The 25855-nt window shown below is 40.4% G+C and overlaps 2 protein-coding genes across 4 annotated transcripts; one reads left to right on the top strand and one right to left on the bottom strand.

Annotated features, from left to right (window-relative positions):
* The first annotated feature begins 4684 nt into the window (after positions 1 to 4684).
* Positions 4685 to 7691, top strand: tac3a (tachykinin precursor 3a). The gene is made up of 7 exons (XM_084069110.1): positions 4685 to 4736; positions 5710 to 5828; positions 5935 to 6034; positions 6529 to 6558; positions 6656 to 6709; positions 6879 to 6945; positions 7560 to 7691. Exons 2-7 carry the CDS (start codon positions 5724 to 5726, stop codon positions 7576 to 7578), a joined length of 375 nt encoding a protein of 124 aa, XP_083925236.1. The 5' UTR covers positions 4685 to 4736; positions 5710 to 5723; the 3' UTR covers positions 7579 to 7691.
* c1galt1la (core 1 synthase, glycoprotein-N-acetylgalactosamine 3-beta-galactosyltransferase 1, like a) lies at positions 7586 to 15165 on the bottom strand. Of its 3 annotated transcripts, none has more exons than XM_084069109.1 (4): positions 14933 to 15165; positions 13770 to 14006; positions 11258 to 11922; positions 7586 to 9083 (listed from the first exon to the last, which is right to left on the bottom strand). In XM_084069109.1, the coding sequence occupies exons 2-4, from the start codon at positions 13933 to 13935 to the stop codon at positions 8793 to 8795; spliced, it is 1122 nt and encodes a 373-aa protein (XP_083925235.1). In that variant the 5' UTR covers positions 13936 to 14006; positions 14933 to 15165; the 3' UTR covers positions 7586 to 8792. The 3 variants fall into 3 exon arrangements, with proteins under 3 accessions (XP_083925235.1, XP_083925233.1, XP_083925234.1); XM_084069107.1 differs by having other exon boundaries at positions 7589 to 9083; positions 11258 to 11925; XM_084069108.1 differs by lacking the exon at positions 14933 to 15165 and adding an exon at positions 14400 to 14542 and having other exon boundaries at positions 7589 to 9083; positions 11258 to 11925.
* Positions 15166 to 25855: the final 10690 nt, after the last annotated feature.

Consider the following 25855-nt stretch of genomic DNA (forward strand, 5'->3'; position numbering starts at 1 on the left):
AGGGCTCCAATGCGACAGATGCTTTTACTGTGACGTTTTGAGCTCAAAGCTCTTCCTCAGACTGACCATCGTATAATGAGCATTAGTGAGGACCAACTATATGAAGATAAGGTTGAAAATTGGTAAATTGTTCCTTTAAATTAAACAAACTCCCTCTGACCACGAGCACTGTCTCAATGTCAGTAGTACAGTATATCAAGCATGAAGCTGCACCTTTGGCATAAGAGTGTGCTGGACACACTGATTGCATGTGTGACACAATGCTATTACATGCTCCCATCGCGAGTTCACATCATTCTCTGCAAACGGATGTCAATTGTTCCCTGAAATAAAGAGAGAGATTCCACAGCCGATAGCATCCAGACTGTCTTATTGTCTCCAGTGCGCTTCACTACTTTGCCCCAGAGAGTAGATTACAATTCACAAAGGTCTACTGAGGAGAGAACAAAATAAAACACTTTTGAGAGGTATCTTGGAAACATCGCAAAACAATAATGTGTTCTGCTTCGGCAATGCAAGAGCTTGTGTTTTCACAGAAGAATGCAAATGCAAATGGACTTTCAAAACACACTGCCTGACAGAAAGAGACTTCAAATTAACATTTAGATGGAAGTGACACGTTGAGACCTTGCTATCAAGAAAAGTGGTGGTGGGGGGGATCCGCATGTCCAAGTCATTTTATGTGGCCCATATGGAGCGGTTATACAGTAAAGTGGAGATACAGTTGAAGCCATCGCCCCTCATACGATCAGTGCCTATTTTAATTCATGAGCGGTGCATGTTTGGTCCGCTGCAGTGAGTGAACCAGATTAGTCTATTTTAATCTTCATGTCCCCACTAGCGATGAACAGCAGGGATGACCAGCGACTGTGTGTGAAAGACTGTTTTATGTTACTGTGTTCACACATACACACCATATCACTCCCCTCTGGACTTATTGACCATCAATTCCAAGCTGTGTGTCTAATGTCCATGCTCTTGGCCTGTGTACATAAATAACTGTATACAAAAATAAATGTTATGGACTGGCCCTGCAAGGCTAATGCTTTCACTCTCTCTCTCTCTGCCTGTTCTTCTCTTTCTCTTTGCATTCTCTCTCACTTTGCCTTTTCATGTCTTTTCTTATCACTCTCTTGCTCTGCATACTCTCTCTCTCTCTCTCTCTCTCTCTCTCTCTCTCTCTCTCTCTCTCTCTATCTCTCTCTCTCTCTCTCTCTCTCTCTCTCTCTATCTCTCTCTCTCTCTCTCTCTCTCTCTCTCTCTCTTTCTCTTTCTCTTTCTTTCTCTCTCTCTCTTGCTGCCTTTTCCTCCCTCTCTCTTCCCCCCTCTCTCTGCCTTCCCCTCTTTCCCTCTCTCACTCTGTCTGCCTGTCTATCTCTGCATGTTCTTTTTTCTCTGACCTCCTCTCTGTCTTTTGTCCTCTCTCTCTGTCTTTTCTCCCCTCTCTCTCTCTGCCCGTTATTCTCTCTCCTCCTCCTGTGCCTTTTCTTCTCTCAGTGCAGAACTTGGGATGAAGCAGTTTTCAGTGTGTGTCAAATGGAAATACCACCACACAGTAGAGAGATGTTACCACCTGACATACAGTATCCATCAGTTAATTCATCAAAGAACAATCACCTACAGCATACATCAATCATATTGTCAAAAAAGGAAAATAAAAACTTTCCTGCAGGGTGGATGAAATTTGCAACCTATTAAAGAGCTGGAGGGATGGGGAGAAAAAAAAACAATAGCAAAGACTTCTATCATAATACAGAGCTTTAACTTTTAAACAACAAACGTTTTGTTTTAACCACAAAACTATAACTTACAGTACCTTTAAGAGTACATACTGTAGAAATAGGTTGCATGTATTGCAAAGAAAGGTGTGTCATAGGTGGAAAGACACGTAGAAAAGATCATGTTTTTGTGAAGTAAGGAGATTGTGGACACTTTTTCAATGAGACACAGGGTAGCACTAAAACCACAGCTATAGCCTATAGACAGTATTTCCATCAAGCATTACAATTAAGAGCCGCAAAGTACTACAGTGCCCATATATGGGCTTCCTATGTAGGGACTTCCACCCTATTGCCTGGCACCATGCATATTATGCTTCTTGTGTTATTGATAAACAGCCCCTGGCGCTCTCTCACAAAGCTCTGTCCACTGAGAGGGTCTCTTTGATTACTAGGAAGGAGAGAGTAAACAGTCATCAATAATGTAAAAATGCAATTAATCACTTTCAACCTCCTCTCAGATCTTTCCATTCCAGACCCCCCTGGCCTGTTGTCGACCCCCCCCCCCCCCCATTCCCATCCCAAATAACACGTACAGTAACTAAGAGAGGGGTCATTACTAAAACATTTAGTTAAATGCACCATTTTGTTTTTGGCTCTTTGTAGTTGGCCATGCCTAGCTACCATGTCAGACCTCAGTCTCCTGAGACCACAGCCACAGCTATAATCTCACTGAAATATTTATACTCTTTTGGGAAATGCATCTAAAAAAGGCCACAGAAGTGTAATTGCTTTGAAAAGATTCAATTATTATAAGAAAGTAAAATTTATTTTATCCCACAATTTTTGTAACCCATTTTTTCACCCAGTGCCAATTGCCTAAGCTTGTAATCGTGGGCACTACTCTCCCTCTGCCAGCCTGGGGAGAGCCCCGAACTGAGCTCATGCTTCCTTCAATGCATGAGGAGTGAGCGGGCCGCTTTTTATCACCTGACAGGGGGGAGTTTCCCCGGTAGGACGTAGTGCGTGCAAGAAACACGTTATTCCAACCAGTTCCTTTCCCCTCGATCAGGCGCCCCGGCCGACCAGGGGGAGGCAGTATAGAGACCAGGATTACTACGGCAGTGGCTCAGGTGTAGAGTGGCCGGGTAGATCGAACTGGCAACTGCAAGGTTTCCAGTTCAATCCCGGGGTGGGGGTCTACTGCATGTTTTTTTGTGAGGGTACCCACTGCCCACCCTAGGGGACACGGGGAGAACATGAAAACTCCACATAGAAAAGCCCTTTCGCCAACCCCACCTGGGTATGGGCACTGATGACGCGGAGGAGGAAGAAAAAAAAAGGAATTAAATGATTTTACATTGACAAACAATAAAGTGAACAGATGACTAATTGAATGTGTCTTCCATTTAGCTTACCGTACCGTATGCCTCATGGTGCTAAGACAGATGTTTGGATTCACCTTGCAGTTTGTTCATTGTGTTGCTTCCAGCCACTGGCAATTAATAATAATAATAACAACTTGCATTTATATAGTGCCTTTCAGAAACCCTAGGACGCTTTACAATACAAAAAAATAAACAAAAGCCTTAAACAAGTGTCGCTTCAGTGCGGACTAAATTACTGGTTTCTCTGCTAAACTTTGGGTTTTTGCTTAAAAGAAAATGACACACACGCACACGCACACACACACACGTTGACGCACACACACAGGGGTGAATGCATGAATCTCCTGGATGCCCAATCACATCAATCCATCTTCCATGATGCCATGCAGCGGCAGCTGCTACTGTATAATTACTTCCTACAGTACAAAGATTACCATCTTGACAATGACCATAGTAATTGGCCAAAGAGGAGGAAAGGGCGCTGTTCAAGGACTATAGGAGCATGTCGGTGTCAGCCATAGTGTAAACCTGTGGTTCTCAAAGTGAAGTCTGGGGACCCCCAGGGTGTGTCGAAGTGTCCCTGAACAAGACCCCAAAGGAGCAGGGACCAAATTATTATTAGTATTAGTATTATTATACTCATTAGCACTTCTGCCAGGTAACCCTGCAATCTGATGTGGCCTGCGAGTGAGGCCATGGTCCACCCGCATCACAGCGAGCTTCCCTGCAGATTTTCCTGATAGTGCTGAAAGCACTGGAGAAGTCGAAAAACATGCATGTTTATGGAGGTGTTACCAGGGTCAAGGTGGTAAATGGTGCATTTATATAGAACTTTTATCCAAATTGCTTTACATAGATTGTGCATTACATTCATCCATTCACACACACATTCATACACCGATGGTGGAGGAAACCATGCAAGGCACCAACCTGCTCACGGGAGCAGTTAGGGGTTCAGCGTCTTGCTCAAGGACACTTCGACACTAACTCTGGGGGAGCCCTGAATCGAACCTCGTAGTTCGCATCCAGTCCTACAGGCCACTCCCCATATTGGTGGGTATATATTGATGATGTTTTGACCCAACTGACTACTGATCAATCAGCCACAATCGATTATGTTCATATCATATAGCCATCATGTTCACCTCACATTCATGCAAAGGTGTAGTCCAATACACACTGATAACATAAAATGGTCCAAGTTCATTTTCTGCTGCTGTGTTTGTGATTATCAGTTAGTTGCTGGACAGGAAACTTGGACCCAATGAGCTCCCTAGCAACAATGACAAATCATAAAAACTGCACAACTGCTTGAATATACTAGTAATTTGTCCACGAATTTGTATGGACTCTGACGTATAAGCGAGAGACCACAGTGTCCTTTTTCCATTATTCATCATAATCCTCATCATTGTTGAATACGAAAATGTAACACCTACAGCTGCTCGTGATGTAAGACGTGAGGAGTGAGGCCACACCTACGCGTCAGACGCTGATTGGGTTTACGCAGGTGGCCAGCTGTCATTTAATGATCCTCTGGGTAGGAGCCTCTCTCACTGCTCCTCTCCACCTCTCCACAGCAGGACGCGCAGCGCTGCCTCTCACACCACGTTAACTCAGCAGAAAACAGGTAATGGAAGTTTTTTTAATGCTTTAAAAGCAATGATTTTTATGTAGGCTACTATTTGTTTTCTTTGGGATGCTGCTCCCCCTTTTTTATAATTCAGTTTTTAAATGGATCGGCTGCTTTTTAGGACCAGTTGGAGAGGAAAACAGGGTAATAGGATAGGTGGGAACTAGGGACATCTGCGCAGCACCTCGATGTCAAATTGGCTATTTTGTACAGAATGTAAAAAATATATATATATATATTTGAAAAATGGTCTTAATGTAAAGTATACATGATTAGAACATGAACAGAATTCGTATACATGATTAGAACATGAACAGAATTCGACAATTAATGTCTAATATTTCTACAATTGCTACAAATGGCTACAAAACCTGTATATCCAGTCATTTAGGGGCATAAACAAGAAGTAGAATGATAAATTAAGTCTGATAGTGATGTTTGACAAAAGATAAAGAAAATAAAAACGACCTTGACGCAAAACTCATAATATTGTTTCTGCAAAACTTTATACCGTGCGCTTTTACGCACGAAACACACGGTCACCTACACGAGCAACAGGTGTTCTACTACTTCGTGACAGGCTGACAGGGGGGCTTATAAGCAAAGTTTAATTGGCTGCATATAGTCTGGGGTTATGTTAAAATTGGTCATAACAACAGGCTAAATGACTAAACAATTAAACAATTCTCCTTTCGTTTCCATAAACGCACCATGTTCTTTTAGAGAAAAAAACTTTATAGCCTACTGTAACTCAATATTCAACATTTATGTTGTACATATTTTTCTTTTTTATTACTACTCGTTTATATGATGTTTGTGCACAGTATTGTATAATTGTAAGTCACTAAATGTTTCGATGAATTGAATACACTTGGGTATAATCCCTTTTTAGCATCCTTTGCATAGACTTATGTGCTTTTTTTTTCAAACTTGCTAAATAAAGTATTTAATCAATCATTGGAGGCTACAGGTGTCGTAAAGAAGATGAGAAGAGGTTTGCTGCTAGTGGCTCTGATTCTCGTCATGAAGCTTGGCAGCAGTCAGTCCAGATGTGGCGAGGAGCCCGCTGCGCGCAGAGCATCCTCAGATGTACGGTTCTTCAGTTTGGTACAGTAGTAGTAGTAGTAGTGGTTCCTTTCATTTGTTTCCACCAAACAGAAATATTAGATATCTTATTTGCTCCATGTCATTGCAGCAGAACACAGGCATTGGGAACCTCCAGCGGGACATTCTGAAGAGATATGGAGATGTAGATTATGACAGCTTCGTGGGTCTGATGGGCAGAAGAAATGCCGGTGAGTGAGTGAGTGAGTGAGTGAGTGCCGGTGGTGTTCTAGTGATGGCGATGAACTGACTAATTGGATGCAACGTTGACCGTTTTTTGTTTTTTAGTTTTGTTATTCTCTCCATTACATTAGATAGTTTCAATACCGTTTAATTTTGCATGTTCAACACATGCATGGCCAATTTCAGAATGCACAAAAATGATGTATTACAATGGTGTGTGTGTGTGTGTGTGTGTGTGTGTGTGTGTGTGTGTGTGTGTGTGTGTGTGTGTGTGTGTGTGTGTATATATATATATATATATATATATATATATATATATATATATATATATATATATATATATATATATATATATACACTGTAGATACATACATTCATACATACATACATAGAGAGAGATAGAATGTTTATATTCATAAAAAGTATATTTGTATTCGAACAGAACATCAAGTTGTTGCATCAATTTATCGTGATTTTAATTTTTTTATGATTTAATTTGTAGATCCAAATGCTGAACCATCACCACAAAAAAGTAAGCCTTTTTTATCTTTACAAATGATATAGCACTTCATTTTCCATTATATTCAATTACCTGATGTCTTTCTTTTTTCCTTTTCTTTTTTTACCAGGAGAGATGCATGACCTTTTCTTTGGTCTTATGGGACGGAGAAACGCAGAGCCCGGTGAGTGTGGGCTAATGATCTATTATATGGTCTCTTATATTTACTGTACAATGTGTGTGTAATGATCTATTATATGGTCACATACTTACTGTACAATGTGTGTGTTTAACATAAGATTTAACCTATGCTCTCTTTTCCCATTGTGATTGGCCTTGGTGTGTGTTCTCAGACAATGGTCCCCTGAAAGAGTACCCAGAGACAAGAGGCGTTTTCCTCAGCAACAAGTGTAAACTGAGGTGAGCGCTTCTCTTCTGTCACTCAGCAGAGTAGACATATATTACTCTTGTCCATGACATTTAATTTTAATTACATTCATCATGAAGTGTGAGGGTTGAATTTTTAATGGGCCACAATTGGCATTTATGTGTCACCTACTGATTGACTCAGCTTCCTGAAGCCAACTGAGCTTGTAGAGATTTTGCTTCAAAATTGGCATTGGACTGTTGATCAGAACGATAAAGCTTTTGATATTCCCCCTTAATGCTGTCATCAACAAATATGGACAAAAAGTGGCATTATTTATGTCAGTATTGGTAAACAGTAAAATGTTAATGTGTTATTTCCCCAAATGCACCATTTCTGCACATTCTCTCTTTCAATTAAATTAACAGTTAGGATTTTACTGTTTGTTTGAGCATAACATTTTTTTTAACCCATTAAGACCTGAGGCCGATTCTACAAATGCCTTCAAAATCAGTAGTTCTCACACTTTCAATATTTTTCAAAAATAGCAGATGTACAAGCTCGCAGCGCTGTGAGCTTGTAGATCTGCTATTTTTGAATAGCCAACACAAAAATCTTTATGCGTGTACAGCTCATGTCATTGCTGTGTAATTGTGTTTTGTTCCAGGTATCGTCGTGGGCTATAGATACACCATCTCTTTCACCTGGCTAAAACGACCTCACAGAGAATACAAAAAGAAAACAAAAAAAAACTGCCGACTAAATCTTGATGCATATGGCAAAGCATATCTGACACAATACTACACCTGCCAGATGGCTCATGATGGCTACCGTATTAACTAAACAGTTTTGTATACTGTGTATGTATTATGTGAAAGCAAGCAATCAACAGAAAAACGTCTGATATGATCTATTTCTTTACGACATGATTCTTTTCTTGAAGGTTCAGAATAAACAATTTTTGTAAATAACAGTTTGTTGGATTTACCCCTGTCAATGGATGCAGATTGGGATATCTTCATATGGCTTAACTGTTTCAAATCTCTTTTACACCGTTTACAATGTTGAGCATCTTAACATGAAATGAAAAGAGTAATGCATGTAATATTGAGCTGATCAGAAAGATTAGGCATGTTTTTACTATGACATCTTTGTCTTTGACATGAAACACACAACATAACATTGGTTGTGGATGTGAAGCCTGCAGTAACAATGGGCTGGGTGGTATAGTATGCAGCAGAAAGAAAAATCAATCAGCACTGCAATTTGTTGTTATTCACTTATTAAAAACAAAACATCAGCAAAGAGGGACATTATACTGTAAGAAATGTTTCATGCTGTTGGTTCAGATCAGATTAATCTGAATAAAATCAGAATCAGAATATGAGCCCTTCCCTGCTTCTCTACATGATGAACACATCAGGAACATTCATCGTATGTCAAATTAAGTAATTAAGCGATCCAACTTGTTTGTTGATGATGTACTGGTTAATGCACAGTGAAACAGTAATATTAACCACCACCAAGATAATGACATGGAATTCATTGAATAAATGAAGATGGTCAAACCCATTAGGAGCTGTCACCAAATCATAAATCTTATTAAAGGTTATTCACTCAAACCTTTGTACCGTACATTATCTGACCCTGCTGTATCGGAAAAGAACTGTTTGATGAAAACTATAGAAAAACCTGTTTTCTTCCAACCACCGCTATTATATATAGACAGAAAATGGGAACGCTGCGCTGTGCCACGCACTCCTCTAACGTAATCAGCTGTGCACTGGTACCATACTTAATGCAAATCAAACCTGAATAGTCCACTCACGGTGGTAACAAGTGGCTACAAGTGCTACTCATAAATGGGTTCAATCAGATCTCGTTTTGACCGCAGGCGGAGTCACAGCTGCTCGCCCTGCGTAACTGCAGTCCTGTTGTCTTCGTCTCCTTTGTAGAAGGGTGTCATCATCGTCTTGGCCCGGTTCCCGCTGACAGTGATGTCTGGACGGATCGTGTGACCCGCAGCTTTTTCCGTCTGCACGCTGAGGCTCAGTCTCTGGGGTGGCGGGGGCTCGTAGCGGGGCCTGTAGCCGTAGGCTCGCAGGTGGTAGGTGTAGTACTCCAGTGTGTACATCAACTCTGCCTCCACATAGTGGAATGATACAGCCAGGTCAGAGCAGCACTGTGGGCCCTGTGAAACATATAGGCCACAAAGACAGATGCAGCATGTTAAACAGTAGGCATGCAACACTTCATCGAACTAATCGATTATTTTTGAAAAATTAAAAGGTAGGGTAAGTGATTTTCTTTGGTTAAAATAAGAGTTGAATAGCTCTATATTCTGATAGTACTCATTGCTATATAGAGTGTTTGTTCAGTAACAGGAGTCTCCATGTCTCTCCAGCTCTTCAATAAACAGAAAATGCATTTTCAGGTCAGGATACCAATTTTATCCAATCAGGATAGAGAACTCAGTCAGGATACAGATTAAACAAGTGAACTTGGAAGTTGTGACACAAAGAAATGAGCTGAACCAATTGGAACTGGAACGCTATAAAAAATAAAGCTGACAAATGGGTACTCTCTCCTGATTGGCTGAAACTTTGTCAACTATTTGAAAATGTATTTTCTGTCAATCAAAGAGCTGGAGAGACGGGGAGACCCCTGAGACTGAACAAACACTCTATGGCCATGATTACTATCAGAATATAGTGCTTTTACCTTTTAATACAAAACCTTTTGTTTTAACCAAAAATATCACTTACCCTACCTTTAAATATTTGATTATCGAAATTTACATTTACATTTTCAAGCAAAAATATAGTTGCTGCCCAAACCAGGAAAGCATCTGTGTCATTTTAGATTTTTGCGTTGGCTATTCAAAAATAGCAGATATAGAAGCTCACAGCGCGTCACTTCGTGCCGCGCTGCGAGCTTGCACATCCGCTATTTTAGATTTATTTTTTTTATCTCGAAAGAGTGAGAACTATTGATTTAGAAGGCATTTTGTAGAAAAAGGCCTCAGGTCTTAATGGGTTAAACAGCACAAATCACTTTGTACCCGTTGACTACATACTGTATGCATGTGCTGACGTCTACTAAAATTTCACCTTCTATTTGGAGCCTGAAAAATATAGATAATTGCCTTGTTATTAAAGATGCATTGTGTTTCTCTTACAAAGGCCCAGTATAAGTGGCTTGTTTACACCCTGCATTGTGGCCATCTACCCTGACAGTCTCTGACCGGTTCAACAATGAACCCGTCTCATTTCAATTGCAAAGCACAATGAATCAGCCTTAGCATCTTTTACAAATTGCCTATTTTTCACTATTGTTGACGGGGCCATTGTCTTGCCTGCAATCATCCACTTTAACATCAAACTCATCTGATTTTCTATTCAATGCAGAGGTCACTCAGGGTAGTAACAGTGGGCCAAATAATCAAATATTCATAATTTTCTTGGTCATTTCTCTCTGATCTATCTTAAACCTACACAGTAAAATCCTCAGTGTTAAATTCATTCTGAGACTTAAATGCTCTACATTCAATTATGAGTGTAACTAACAATTGATGCAAATAGACTACATTCAATTCTGAGTGTAAAACATTGATGCAAATGTATAGGCTATATTCACAGATAGATTACTGAGAATTGGAGCCTGACACTCAGCCTGAAATTTCGTTTATATATATTATTATTTTTTATGAGTGTGGCTGGCGATTCCAGGCTATGAGGATTGAGTTGATGTTTTTGGATTTTTCTGCCTTTACTGATAGTATACAGTAGACTGACAGGAAATGGGGAGAGAGAGATGGGGAGTGACACGCAGCAAAGGTCGTCGGAATCGGGATTCAAACCCGCAACACAATTAATTAGCAGCCTAGGTGCCCTGACGACAACATGCCTTCCAATGGCCAATGGCTAATCCATTCATAGGGTTGCCAAGACGAAATAAGGCCTACCTAACCACCTTTGGAATAAAGCTTTGTTAACAGAGACAGTTTATTAGGATACAGACAGGTTTGTTAAGGTTCATGGCCTACTTGTTGTTAACTAGTTGTAGGAACTATTGTTGTATTGTTGTATTGGATCTATTAGCTCGTGCTCATTTGATTTGGCTATTTTATCTCATGTGTTTATGAAAGTAGATAGCTGATATATTGCACTTTTACCTTAGCGCTAGGTATACTCTTGGTTGCTTGTTTTTACAGGAAATGCACTTAAGACCTCTGGTGATTAGTAGTTTCGTTCCCTACCTATGTTGAATGCACTTATTGTAAGTCGCTTTGGATAAAAGCGTCTGCTAAATGACTGTAATGTAATGTAATGTTCATGGGTAAAGCACCGACTCACAGAGACTTGCCTCAACAATGGGGTAGAAACAATAGTTCCAGTACCAGAAGCTCTTGGAGAACTTGCTGGTTAGGTGGTGCTCCGGCACAAACGGATGGAACGTCTCCCGCTGTAAAGTGTCTCGGGAGTCGCCTGCCAGCACGCCCATCTTCTCCAGACACTGCCCCAGCGCCAGGTCCTCCACCGGGGTAGTGTGCGTGCACACCTTGGTCCGAAAGCCCCCCACGAACCTCCTGAGGGCCTCTCTGCTCAGAACGTACCCGGCCCCTCCGCTCATGTAACCCTGCTTGGCGTAGGGCTTGAATCTCTTGCCGAAGTAGATGGGCTCCTCCGGCGTGTGGTTGGCGAGGACCCAGCGCAGGTTGTCCACCACCACAAAGGTGTCGTCGTCCGCTTTCAGGAACCAGTCCGCTTCGTGGGCGTGGTGTTCGTGGACGTAGTGGAAGGCCCGGATGGTCTTCCAGTAGAGCTGGTCGCGGCCCTCCTTGGTGCCCAGGCCCACGGTGGGGAAATCGGGGTCTTCCGCGGAGCTCATGAAAAGCACCGTGTTGCAGTGCCGACTCCAGGTGGCCTTGACGTGGCGAGTTCTAGACTGCAGGTTGTGCGGCCCCGTCATCACCCAGCAGAGTATGCGGACCTTATGGTACAGTTCGTCCGCCACTCGGCTGTCCTCGCCTACTGTACAGGACACAGGTCATCAGAATTCATCCAAAGACTGTTTTACTTAAGTAAAAGTATCAATACTGCAATGTAGAAATACTCTGATGCAAGTAGTAGTCCGGAATTAAAAATTCACTTGAGTAAAAGTACAAAAGCATTGGTATCAAAATGTACTTAAAGTACCAAAAGTAGTAACTACTCATTGTGCAGAATGTCCCATTTCACAATTTCAAAATGTATGAAAAATCATTTGAAAATAGCCAATCTACAAGCTCACAATGCGTCATATTGTGAGCTTGTAGATCTGCTATTTTCAAATAGCCGAATTATATATAGACCTTAAGTGGTTGATGTATGTTTAGTAAATAAAAATCTAGAACTAAAAAGTAACTAGTATCTAAAGTTTTCATATAATTGTAGTGGAGTAAAAGTACAATATTTTCTTCAGAGATGTAGTGGAGTAGAAGTAAAAGTATTGAAAATTGGAAATACTCCACTAAGTAAAAATGCCTGAAAATTGTACTTAAGTACAGTACTTGAGTAAACGTACTTACAGTAGTTACTTTCCACCACTGAAGACTTGTCATGTTACAGTAACGATTGTTTTTACTGTTTCCTGTACTGCCAATTAAATAATGGAGGTTTAAATATAAAAGTGTGCACATTCAAGTGCTTTAAGATTGGTTGCGGTTTACACCCATTTATTACAGTGCTTTGTTCAATACTGGACTCTGGATATTGGTCGATCAAGGCAATGAAGCCTGTTGTTTCTTCAATAACAGACTGCTGCTCTGCTTCTGTTTACATATGGTTGCAAAAGCTTGCAAAATCAATATTACCTGTTAAATTATTGATTTAGCTTGTAAGTACAGTAGTAGCCATGTGATAAACAGGATAATGCACAGCGAGGCAGTCATTATTGGAAAAACAGTTCTCCAAACAACTACCTGCCACATTATCCCTACTATTAATATAACCTCACAGCAACACACTCCACAGCTATACTGTTGGCAATGTGTGTGTCGCTCAGTGTAAATGAAATGTTCACAAATGAACATTAAGCAGTGGTTCTAAACCTCTATTTGGATCAGGGCCCACTTGAAAAGTCTTGAAAGCGTCCCCAGCCACCATCGTGTTCACAACCTCATCTGAACACTTAAAACCACTTAACACAGTGGTCAGATGGGTGGACCCACGTGCATTTTCAGAGCATGTTATTTTAATAACCTAGGTAGAATACTTTAAGTTATTTATTGGTATCACTTTTTAATGTAATATCATATCATTAAAACCTTAGTGTTTTGCCAATCATTTAGGGGCCCAGTTGCAATATCCTCGCAGCCCACAGGTTGAGAACCTAGTGATATAAAGTAGGAGTCTTCAACAAGGGGTCCGCCAAATCTTTGTGTGATAGGATATTTGTTTTTTTTTACATTAAACACTTGAACCCCAGGATAACTTTAGCCAAAAATAGCCGATCTACAAGATCGGCTATTTTTGGCTAAGATGTTTTTGGTGTAGAGGGAAAAAAAGAGCAGACTAAGTACAGAGTGAAAGGTCAGGTTTGATTGACTAAGTATTCACTGTTTAAGTGGTTAAATGTCTGAAATAAATACATGAACATCAATCCAACACTGATGATAGTGCTGTCAAACAAGTCTATGAAACTATTTATGAAATCTATGGAAAAGTTTAATCTGCAACAAAATGTTATACAATATGTAGTGGGGGGTCCCTGCTTCATCATCTCTCTCTCTCTCTCTCAACTAAGGGGTCCTTGGCCTGAAAAACGTTGAAGACCCCTGATATAAAGGCCCTCTGTGGTGCAGCAGGTGGAACAAGCGGGTGAGAGCAGAACTCACTCCAGTCAGTTGTGCTCCTCTCCTCCAGCGCTGCAGGGTTCTCCTGGGCATCGGGCAGCATCGGGGAGCTTCTCTCGAACCACACCTGATGCAGGAAGAAGTAGATGCTGCAGGTTCCCACCACAAAACCCAGGGAGAATGCCCATCGGGAGCCAATGGCCTTCATGGTGACCGGTGAGCGGTGACCCTGTGACCACGTCTTTGGTTGTTTTGGTGTCTAGTTTACATCATGTCTGCCTGGAAAAACAATAATCCAATATTAATGTCCATTAAGTTCCCTCTCGGTCTGGTCATGAATCTTGTTCCAGTACTTATAGTCTATTGTGCCATGACTTTTACCACTGGCACAATAATTGTGCACTAATGAGACTGATCTTTCGCTTTTTGACTTTGGAGTTGAAAAGAGCATACACAGAATGCAGCTAGTAGCCAACTCTTTTTACACGTCACACTTAAATTCAATAATTGATATGCCTATTATTGACTAAGCTATTCAATAATAATAATAATAATAATAATAATAGTAATAATAATAATAATAATAATAATAATAATAATAATAATAATAATAATAATAATAATAATAATAATGGGTAATAATAATAACAAATAATAATTGTCTTCACTGACTTGATCATCTTTGCCTGATTTAAGGAAGGCGACATTGTTCAGGGTTTCAGCCAGGGTAGCCTATTTTCACATAGACTTCAAGCCAGATGTCTGCGGTGTGTTTATTGCTCTTTCCAATCCTCCAGAGTAGACAGACATGACACACAACCGATTCCACGTACAGCTAAAATTATTTCATTGTTTTTTTTAGTCTAGTTAAGCGAACGCTGAGGTTAAAGACCCCATCATGTCTGAAACATGTGTTACTGATTAACATGAATGCACTGATGACGATCCTGTAAAAAACGCGAGTATGGTGGTCAGACAGTGTGTGTGATCTTTGCTGTTGGTGGTTGTGTTACGATTACTACAAACCAAATGCGGGTTTATTGATAAGCTATGGGGGGCGGGGGGTAACTTGCATGTCCATATAGTAAGGCGAACTGGTATTTTTGCAATAGAAAATGGATGTGAATGTAGCTACAATTTCCCAACACTCGTTTGACAAATATAGGCTACTTGTTTTGAGATATTAAGATAAATGGGCTATTTACCTTTTTGTGGGGGGATCAGCACGATATGCTGCTCTACTCCTGGGGTGCCGAGGAGGGCTTTAATGCTTTAGAAATCCCGTTATTCTGTTCATTATAACAGGCAGCTCAAGCCTATAGATATTACGCCATTCACAACATTGTAGGCTACGTGTTCGTACGTGAAATAATTACATACATTTCTGGACTGTTGTTATTGTTGCGCTCTAAAAAAAAAAAAAGACAGAATATGTCATGTTTCGTGGAAAGCTTAAATTCACATTCTTCTGCATCGTCACCGACTAATCTCTGAAAACGCAGCATTTTATTGGCTGGCTGCTGATGACGTAGCTAAAGAGCCCGCCTTTCTTCCATCCCCGCAGCCAAGAAGAGTGATCTATTTATTTATGTAATTTATTAGCATGTGTTTATTGGAAGGGGTATGAATAATTTGCCAACAAAATAATGAATAACTAAAAACGAATTTGAAGTGGTCTTGTCAGCTGTCACTCTTAAGAAATAGCCTATAAACGGACGGATGTGCCCAAATGCACCAAAAAACATGTTTTAGAACCAAAGTAAAAAAGAAAAAGAAAAAGTATTAGAACCACTTCAACCAAACATTATCTATTTTGTTTCATCTGCATGTTACGTGGGATCAGATTCATTGTACATAAAATAGCAGCTCAAACTGTTTCGTGCAACAGGCAGCGGCTGCACTGCATGAGTGCACGTCATGACTATTGTAGCCTACAATTGAACCACTGCACTGTCTGCACACAATGGTCCTATTTATTGTAATGCAAGTATTCCAGGATGGAAGAAATAGGTCTGCAGTTGAGAATGATTTGCTGGATAGGAACATAACACTGCAACAGTGTAACCCTTGTACTGTTAGAAATGATGAATGGAGGACAAAGTTGCATTTGAACATGACAAATGCCACTACTAAGATCTGCCCTTTCTTGTTTAGTAGCTGACAAAGAGGGCTATTGAAATGCGAATTGACACATAGGACTCTTTGTTTTATGTGCCATGTTTGTGTGTGTGTGTGTGTGTGTGTGTGTGTGTGTGTGTGTGTGTGTGTGTGTGTGTGTGTGTGTGTGTGTGTGTGTGTGTGTGTGTGTGTGTGTGTGTGTGTGTGTGTGTGTGTGTGTGTGTGTGTGTGTATGAGAGAGAGAAGAGAACACCAGAGAGAGCATGTCTCTCTGAATATTGACCACTAGATGTCATACCAAGCACGGATAGCAGGTCAGTGGTTCTCAAATATGTTCATGTCAAGGACCCCCAAAATTGACAGATGTGGACGAAGTACTCGACCCCAGTACTTGAGTAAGAGTACAGATACTCCTGGTCAAATTTACTCCACTACAAGTAAAAGTTGCTCAGTCAAAATGTTACTCAAGAGTAAAAATGTCATTGCTTTTAAATATACTTAAGTATTCAAAAAGTACATGTTTTCGAAAAAAAATACTTAAAGTACAAGTAAAAGTACATGCTTGCTGCAATGTCTTCACAATGAATTTATAGGACCTTGTAATTCTTGTTTCAGAGAAGTAACTCTCTGAAACCACCTGCATTGCATGCACTGATGTGCTTGCTTGTTGAATTTATTTAAGTTATACAAAGCCTGCAGAAACACTATAAAAAGTTGTTATAGTGACTTAACATATAAATGACTGAGGAACCAGAACTAAATACTTTTACTCCTATACACCCATACAAGATGAAAAGAGGCGAGTGGAGGGGGAAGCCAGAAACACGGATAGTGTATAGAGCAGAAGTGTGTCCAATTGCATTTTAGGGAAGAAAAAAAAAACTGCCAACCCAAAAGTTCTCAGTACTTTACAACCTACATAGAAATGTACTTGAGTAAAAGTAAAATATTTGTCTTGGAAGTGTACTCAAGTAAGAGCAAAACATCTAATACTCAAGTAAAGTACAGATCCTCAGAATCTGTACTTGAATACAGTACTCAAGTACATTTACTCCGTTACTGTCCACCACTGAAAATTGAGATGCACCCCAGTCCCCCATTTGAAGATATTTTGTATCTCAGTTTGAAACAGACATTTTTATATGGCAGTCAAACCAGACAAACTGGCCCTACAGGAAAAATGTTTGATTGCACCCAGAGTTTAAATGAATACAAAATGAAACAATTTTCCTGCTACTTCAATTTATTTTTCCATTTAACTTAATTTGTGTCAAAGTGGTATTACATACATACACTCACAACACATAACTCTTGTTAAATAAAAATAACTCTTTGCCTTCGTTTTTTTTTTTTTACTTTTAAAACTTAAATTATAAAACTTTGGACACTCTATTCCTTCATACTTTCATCTAGAAACTCAATTCACAATTAAATAATTCCACACTACTGGCAGATGTGACTTATATTCATTGGAATGCCTTCTGAGGGCAGCATTCAATTTCATTGGTTCTCGCGCCCATCCAATCAGTAAGAGTGGGAGGCGGGGTGGGGTGCGGGTTCAATGGAATTTTGAATTTTGCAATTTAATGCTGCCCTCAGAAGGCATTCCAATGAATATAAGTCACATCTGCACCGTAATGTGGACATGCACGCTTGAGATTTTTACTTAAAAATAATAATTAATAATTCGCTGTTTTCGAAGCATTTAACTTTAAGCACCCAATGCATTTCCAATGGGTTTTGCTAGTGGAGAGTCAAGGCTAGGGCAAGTGCTATGCTTGTTCAACATCTCTTATGAATGAGAATGTATAGTGTGGTGAAGTAAGTAAGTATGTACATTTTATTTGTTTGGCACTTCTCACAGAGAGAACTGACAAAATGCTTTACATACAACAGAAATAAAGACACAGCACAAAGCATTCAAATGATTAAAAACAACAACCAAAACAATCTAAGACATTTCAAAAATGCTTGTTTAACCAGTAGTGTTGGTTCTTAAAAATGTCCACAGAGGCTGCAGCTCTCAAGACCTGTCTAAGGGCATTCCATACCTTTTTCTTTTTTTGGAGCAGTTAGGGGTTGAGTATCTTGCTCAGAGCATACAGCAACACTTCAGAATTATGCTGGAGAGAATGTGGGAAGATATGGGATTGGGATTGTCCCAAAGGGGAGATTACATTTATGGGAGTTGTCATTCCTTTTGAGCCTGCGTTCTTTATACTTGGTGAGATTCCAGGGGGAATAGTAACAAAGAACCAGGCATATCTGCTTGGGGTGTTGCTGTTGATCGTACATTTTTTTATCTCTGTGTCTTGGAGAAATGTAAAGCCACCGACTATCCAGCAATGGAGGGACAGGCTAAAAAGCATCTGATTGAAAGCATCAAAGCTAGACTACATATGAGGACAGAGGATTTCAATATCAGATGGACACCGGTAGTACTGCAGCTGGTCAGACTGACTGGGGATACGGTCCCCCTTAATGTCAATGGACGGGACTTGATTGAAAGGCTTGGTTGTCTGTCCTCCTTGCGCTATTGACCAGAGTGTCCTGAAGGTCATGTATGGACGATTGGTGCTGTTAGAATAATGATTCTTTGGTTGCCTGTGTCTGTTATGCCTTTGTACGTTTTTCTTTGATGTGTCTGATGATGTTGAATGTGTGTACAATTTTTAATTTTTGTTTTTGTCTGTTTTTGTTAGTGGACTTGCGTATCCTGGGCTGTCCGTAACAACTATAACAGTAACAGTGGATGGCTCAAACCAGAAGTGTCACCAGGACCAGCACTTACCAACCAGTCTGCGAAGCATAGCTAATGTTAGCGTGGACTGGGCGGCCCCATTTACATAGGTGATAGAACCTTGAGAACGTGCAAGGTGCTGTCCAGGAAGCTGCTTCACAGATCTTCAAAAGTGACATCCGCATCATTGAGGGATGTGGACCCTCAGTTTACCAGCTACTTAATATGCCATGTTTGACGGTCTCAACAACCAGTGGGAGAGCCTCTGTTTAGACAGTGCATGCCTCTTGTTCTTTGCACTAGAGCAGACAAATAGCTGCTCTTAGCGCCAAAGGCTCTGCGTTTCATGGTAGGCATCCAGTTCTATGGCTTGATTAATATGGCTGCTAGGGGACAAAATCTTTGGCAGGAAATAAATATATAGCTAAAGTGTCGACCCAGAGCTGTCTGCCTTCCAATGAAGGCACTAAGAACTGATAGCAAGTGCATGGAGTTCACTCAAACACTTAACTGTAGTAACTGCCAACATTAAAGCAGTTTTCATCGATACATTTCTGAAGGTGACCCACTCAAGGTATTTAGGACAAGTGACAGACCCTATGCTGCCACAAACCTCACCTTGTAGGGGCGTAGTCTCTTGGCACCACACAGAAACTGTGCCACCCAGTAATGTGCACCAATTGATGTGTATATGGCGCAGCCTTGAACGGCTTCTTTGAAAAGACTACCAGCACTCACTTTCATCCATTTAGGATCTTGTTTTTTATTGAAGTCTTTATCCCCCAGCAGCACTCATATACCGGACGTTTCGGCCTCACAGGCCTTCCTCAGCGTGTGTGAAGCAGCCTCGAACGGCAACTCATGTAGGAAAAGGTCGACTCAACTCCAACCTAAAACCATGAGTGTTGCTCACACCAGGCTCTGAGTAGTGCTGAGAGGAGTTGTGCCCCAGTGGCCCCACAGAAATTACATAGCATTGTAAAACTTAACATGGAGAATCCAGTCATTGAGAATCCTGTACATCCAGTGGCAGGAGTCTGCAAAAATCACGCAGTGGACCGGGGTGCTGGCCCTCCCACTCGAGGACAGATTGACGATGGGATACCTGAAAGGGAGGGTTTAGTCTACAACACATGGTCTAATGTACTCTTGCGTTGTCGGAGTCCATTTACTTTGGGAATGTTCAATGCAAACACAGTGAGAGACAAAGCAAGCTTGGCGGAGCTTGCACACCGTGCTGCAGAAAAGGGAGTAGAGATCCGGGGACTACAGAAGCACAGGAGAGTTCATGCCAGGGTCGTAGCCACGGGTGGGATGCGGTGGGCCAAAATCAAAATACAAAACAGAATCCGCCCAAAAAACTAAGTTTTTTGCATGCACGTGTGCGGTGGCGACGTATGCCCACCCGCTCTCGTTTAGGCCCAGCCTATACTAGCGTTCTGGCTACGCCACTGGTTCATGCTGATGATCTAATCTCGTATCAGAGTGGAGAGATACTCGTTCGTCACCTCATCTGCATTATGCCTCAGCTGCTAGATGCAGAAGATGAGCCAAAGGCTTGCGAACGTGGAGGTTACTATGATGTGTGTGCCAGTGATGGCCGAAGACCAGAATACCCCAGGTCCAATCATCCGGATGCTGTGGTGGTACGTGAAAAAGTTGAGGATGCACACTCAATTTCGAGTAAACCATGGAGAACTGTGAGGTATTCAACAAGGCCAAACAGGCGGACGACATTCCCAAAGAGGTTGTTAAGAAATGCATCTCCTAGATGACGACCAGGCTTTCATGTAAAACAATAAGCCGTTACATGTGGTCTCTCTCTAACATATCCCAGTGCCTAAATCTGTAGATCTATCAAAAACAGACAAGTACTGTGGCATCAGTCTGACATGTATCCTTGCAAAGATTTACAACCATACTGAACAGGATACAGACTCGGAGTAACATCGACCCCCACTTGAGGGAAAACCGATCTGATAGAGTGCATCTGAACATGCAGTACATCAATCCTGACCGATTATAACTATGGTTACCTATGAAAAAGAAAAAGAGTCAGATCACAAAGAGTCAGATCACATGAACACAGTTGATTTGATCATAGTTTCTGACTGGTCATTGGAATGATTGTCTACTTTTGTTTTTCACAAGTTTGTATTGGGTCTGGTTTTGATGATGTTAAGTATTACCATAATATATATATATATATTTTTGTACTTGATTGTGTTTTAGATAAGTGTTGTTCTATATAGAAAAGCCTCCTGTGGACAGATGTTGCCAGGGACCCCCATTCACGAAAGAAAATGACAAGATTTGTTTAAATAATAGCAAATCTACAATCTGCAGCCATCACTTTTGTTATGCACATAACTCATTATTTGCCAGGACATGTGGACTTATTTTGTCATTTTCCTTGTCTTTTCCATGACTGGAAAACTGCATCTAAAAATTCCAGGTTTTCCAGGACATGTGGGAACCTTGCAAACACATACACATCAGTACCACATCTGCACCTATGTTCTATCCAGGGGTCATCACCATGGCAGCTCGTGATGGACATTTTCATTAATATTTCATTTTTGCCACGGACATGGAAAATAATATTTTATTTACCAAAAACACATTGGCCTAGCCCTAAATGTATACTAATGGACTCATAATGTGTCATAGGGTCTATTCCACACATGGGCAACATACGGCCTGGGGGCCGGACCCGGCCCTTTGACCATCTTAATCAGGCCCGCCAAGTCCTCAAAGAAAAACAAAATGACCCCCACCAAAAACGTACATTCTAAAAGGCTGCCATATGTTAATGGTTTTCAGAAAAACTTATTTAACTACTCCAATTAATAGTAATTCATATGTACCATTTGAGTACTACCTGCATTCCTCCATCCGTGTGTACTCAAATGTTTTATTATATTTAACAGTGAAACAGTCAACCTTAAGTCCATATTTATAACACTATGCAATGCGTTTGATCAGTGACCTGAGTGATGCATATCAGATAAGATGCTGTATAAATTTATAGGCTCATTTAAAAGTTGATACGGCATTGACGTGGATTGTTTTATGCAAGTCATCTTTTATTGTAAGGCCAGAGTACAGAGTGATACAAAAAAAAAATTAACCGAACAATTTTCAGTTACAACATTTTGTAACTGAAAATAATTGTTGTGAAAGCAAGTAAAGTACCTTATCGTAAAGTAGTGTGGCATGTCAACCAAATCCATGTAGTTTTAACATAATTCAGCACTATATGTTTCAAGTTTCAATTGTACAATGTGTGGCCCCTCACTCACTTTATGGAAGTCAGTATGCCCCACCAAAAATGTATATTCTAAAAGGCTGCCATATGTTTATGGTTTTCAGAAAAATCTATTTAACTACTCCAATTAATAGTAATTCATATGTACCATTTGAGTACTACCTGCATTCCTCCATCCGTATGTACTCAAATGTTTTATTATTATTTAACAGTGAAACAGTCAACCTTGAGTCCATATTTATAACACTATGCAATGCGTTTGATCAGTGACCTTAGTGGTGCATATCAGATAAGATGCTGTATACATTTATAGGCTCATTTAAAAGTTGATACGGCATTGACGTGGATTGTTTTATGAAAGTCATCTTGTTATTGTAAGGCCAGAGTACAGAGTGATACAGAAAAGAAAAATTAACAGAACAATTTTCAGTTACAACATTTTGTAACTGAAAATTATTGTTGTGAAAGCAAGTACCTTATCGTAAAGTAGTGTGGCATCATGGCACGTCTACCAAATCCATGTAGTTTTAACATAATTTAGCACTATATGTTTCAAGTTTCAATTGTACAATGTGTGGCCCCTCACTCACTTTATGGAAGTCAGTATGGCCCCCTGGAAAGAAATCTTGCCCACCCCTGGTCTATTCCAATGTGCTGCACATTTTAAAACAATAGTATGTCTGCATTAACTAACTGAGCCACTTTACCACCAAAAACGTTCTAATCAGTATAGACAGTGCTTCCATCGCAAAAGGGCCACTTAGTGTATTATACATCATATGGCTATTATAGGGATTGCTGGCTTTTCAAAGGACAGTGTTACTTGAGGACAGAAGGAGACAAATCAAGTTCTACCAGCTAAACCATTGGTTTGGTTTGGTTTGGCAAGGTACGGTAGCTAGTTGTGGATTCCATTAAGGTGATCAGGTATTCTGCTGTTGATGAGAAAGTCCAAGCCAAGGCATGCACATGTAACAATGGAAAAAAGACACACACTACAAGCTACACTTGATTTGATTGACGTAATAATAACATGTTAAATGCTTCTCACGGAAACGTCGAGGATAAAATGCCAATAGAATGGAACACTGGAACAAGGAAACTTGAGAGACAAAAAAAGATATGGAGGAGGACCCAGGCTGTGGATGGATGGTTGTTATTGTCAATAGTGGACACTTTGAAAACCTTGTTTTTGCTCTTTTCCTGCACCATGTTTTCACTGTGGTCCATAACATGCCGTTGACTTTAATTATTTTATAAATGTGCTTTTTATTGAAAGCACATTTAGCTATTTTCACAGAATTGAGGCAGCAATCCTTTCTTCTAACTGTCTTATTGTCTTCACCTGATGCAATTGTGTACAGGCACCATGTGAATACTACAAATCTCCTGAACATATTATATTAATGAGCATGTTACTTTTCGTGTCACCAAAGTTATTCAAACACATTTTAATATGTTTTTACATTGAAGACAATATATAGACCATATTTTGATTTTCTTTTTTTCAAAATAAAAAAAGTGTCACAGCCATAGGCATGTCTGTGATGACCTCTGGTTCTATCTGTTAATGTTTCTACTGGTGCTATGCACATATCTGCATTTTTTGCTACATTGTAACCTCAGGTACATGCAGTGTACCTGTTACTTACATTGCCATTGAAAACCCATCCGACCACTCAACACGGAGCATGTTCAGGGCATGTGTATTTTTTATGACCAGTCAATCGATTGTGAATGAGTGAATGTTGTATTAACCTTAAAAGTATTTGATCTTTTTTTGCCAATTATTTGGGGGTCCACTTGCAATATCCTTACAGCCCACCAGTAGCCTCTAACCCACAAGTTGAGAACTACTGATCTATTTCACCCAAATGTTAAGGGTCTCTTTGGGGCAGCCCGCTGATCATTCCCACTAAGTTACATCCGTAGTGAAGTTATTTTTTTCCCAGACGGACAGAAGCGATGCCACGCATTGCTGCAGGCAGGGTTACTACGACAGGTGGATTGCATTCATTAGAAAACAGTCAAAACACAGAGGGGACATCTAAGGACAGGCAAGGGAATTGATTGATTGATTGCATACTTTATGAACAGTTTGCAAAAAAAAGCACAGAAAGTACAGTTTAATACAAATACAATGCTAAAAGGATTGAACCCAAGAAAGCACTATGGCTTGTTTCCATTGGGGTCCTGTGTATTCAATTTATAGAAACATTTAGAGACAGACAAATATACAATACTATGCAAAAACATCATATAAATGAAACATATGTACAGTAAACAGTTCTGGGAGGAGGGCATTTCTAGTGATAGGCTTGATTTTTTTTACAGGGGCAGTTCCGAATTGCAGCCACCTGTATTTGCTCTTTTAGAGCAGTTTTGAAGGAGATTAAGGATTCACACTTCTTTTATGACTGTTGGTAGGGCATTCCCCAATTTTGTGGCAAAGCAGTAGAACAAATTTAACCCCTTGTTTAAGCCAAATCTGTGTTGAACGTGATTTGTGGAGCTCCCACACTCTCTGGTGTTGTGTTTGTGGACGTCTTTAACGTTTTGGAAAGTAGTGTGACAGGTACATGGGTGTCTTTGTGTTTGAGGTGTGTATCTTGTAGACCAGGCCCATTGCAAGTTGCTGTACTCTTGTCCTCTACCCTGAGCCATCCCACCCTAGCAAAATGAGCAGGGGTTAGATGAGTTGTTTATTTGTTAGGATCCCCATTATAGTGCCCTAAAGCACCGCTAGTCTTCCTGGGGTCCATATATAAAAATACATATCTAAAACATATTAAACATTTAAAAGACAAAACATAAATAAAAAATAAAAAGTACATTAAACTTTAGGCACGGTCACACCAAAATATGACTGCTCGCTGTTAACTCAGGTTGTGCGCAGCTGTTTTTTTCAGCCAACACATTCTAAAAAACTTGTAGTAGCTTGCAGCGCATTCTGTCCCAATAACCAGTTTGTAGGTGTGAGGCCACCAGTTTGTTTTGGGATGTCTGTTTTTTACTGAATTGAGTGTCTGCTAAATGACTAAATTGTCATTGTAGATAAGTGTTCAGTAGCACCCCAAATAACTTTTTAGGCTATGATAGGCAACCCACAGCAATACAAATACAGCAATACAGAATCTAGTACATATCTCAATAGTGTAGTATCTCAATTCCAAGTGAATTCCCTTATGAACCTAAACCAAAAGCCCTAATTATCATAGAATAGTTATGATGTCTTTTGCGCCATAAGATCTTTTTTATTCCTCTTTGCGGACCATGTGGCCTGTGCAAGATCAGCAGTGGCTTACTGTCTGTTTGTGTTAAAACTTGGAAGTGTCTGAGACCGTTCCCAAAGCTCAAGGCTCAGGAAGAGCTTTTACATGCGGCTGTCAGAGCCCTGAACGAGGACAGAAGACAAGAACATAATATATCAATAATACATAAATAAACAAACATATAAATACGATGTGAGAGTGTGGTCTAGTCCAGTGGTTCTCAAACTTTTTCATGTCAAGGACCCCCAAATTGACACTTATTAGCCCGCGGACCCCCATTTGAAAAGATATACCAGGGACCCCCATAAGAGAAGATTTTTACGGCTCTAAAGCAGTGATTCTCAACCATTTTAATTTCAAGGACCCCAAGTTTGACATGCATTAGGCTACGGACCCCCATACAATGGCATTTCTATCTCTGGGACCCCAATTCATATTGTAAAATCACTGTTAATCTAACTCTGAGAGTGAACATTTGGTTACATTTGTACACTCTCAGAGTTACAGACCCATAAGGGTCCATTTGGTTCCTGTCCATCATTTAGCTGGGTACCCCCTGGAACCCCCTCAAGTACCCCTGGGGGTCCCCGGACCCCACTTTGAGAACCAACGGTCTAGTCAACAACAAAGAAAGGCCTCCTGAATTGCTGTCCTCCACACCCTCCTGTCTTGCATCAGTGTTTTACCTCCACTGTCACACCGCGGCACATCTACGTACTGGTGGAGCGCC

This window comes from Gymnoscopelus microlampas (genome assembly GCF_963454915.1).
Source record: "Gymnoscopelus microlampas genome assembly, chromosome: 10".
NCBI classification, from domain to species: Eukaryota; Metazoa; Chordata; class Actinopteri; order Myctophiformes; family Myctophidae; genus Gymnoscopelus; species Gymnoscopelus microlampas.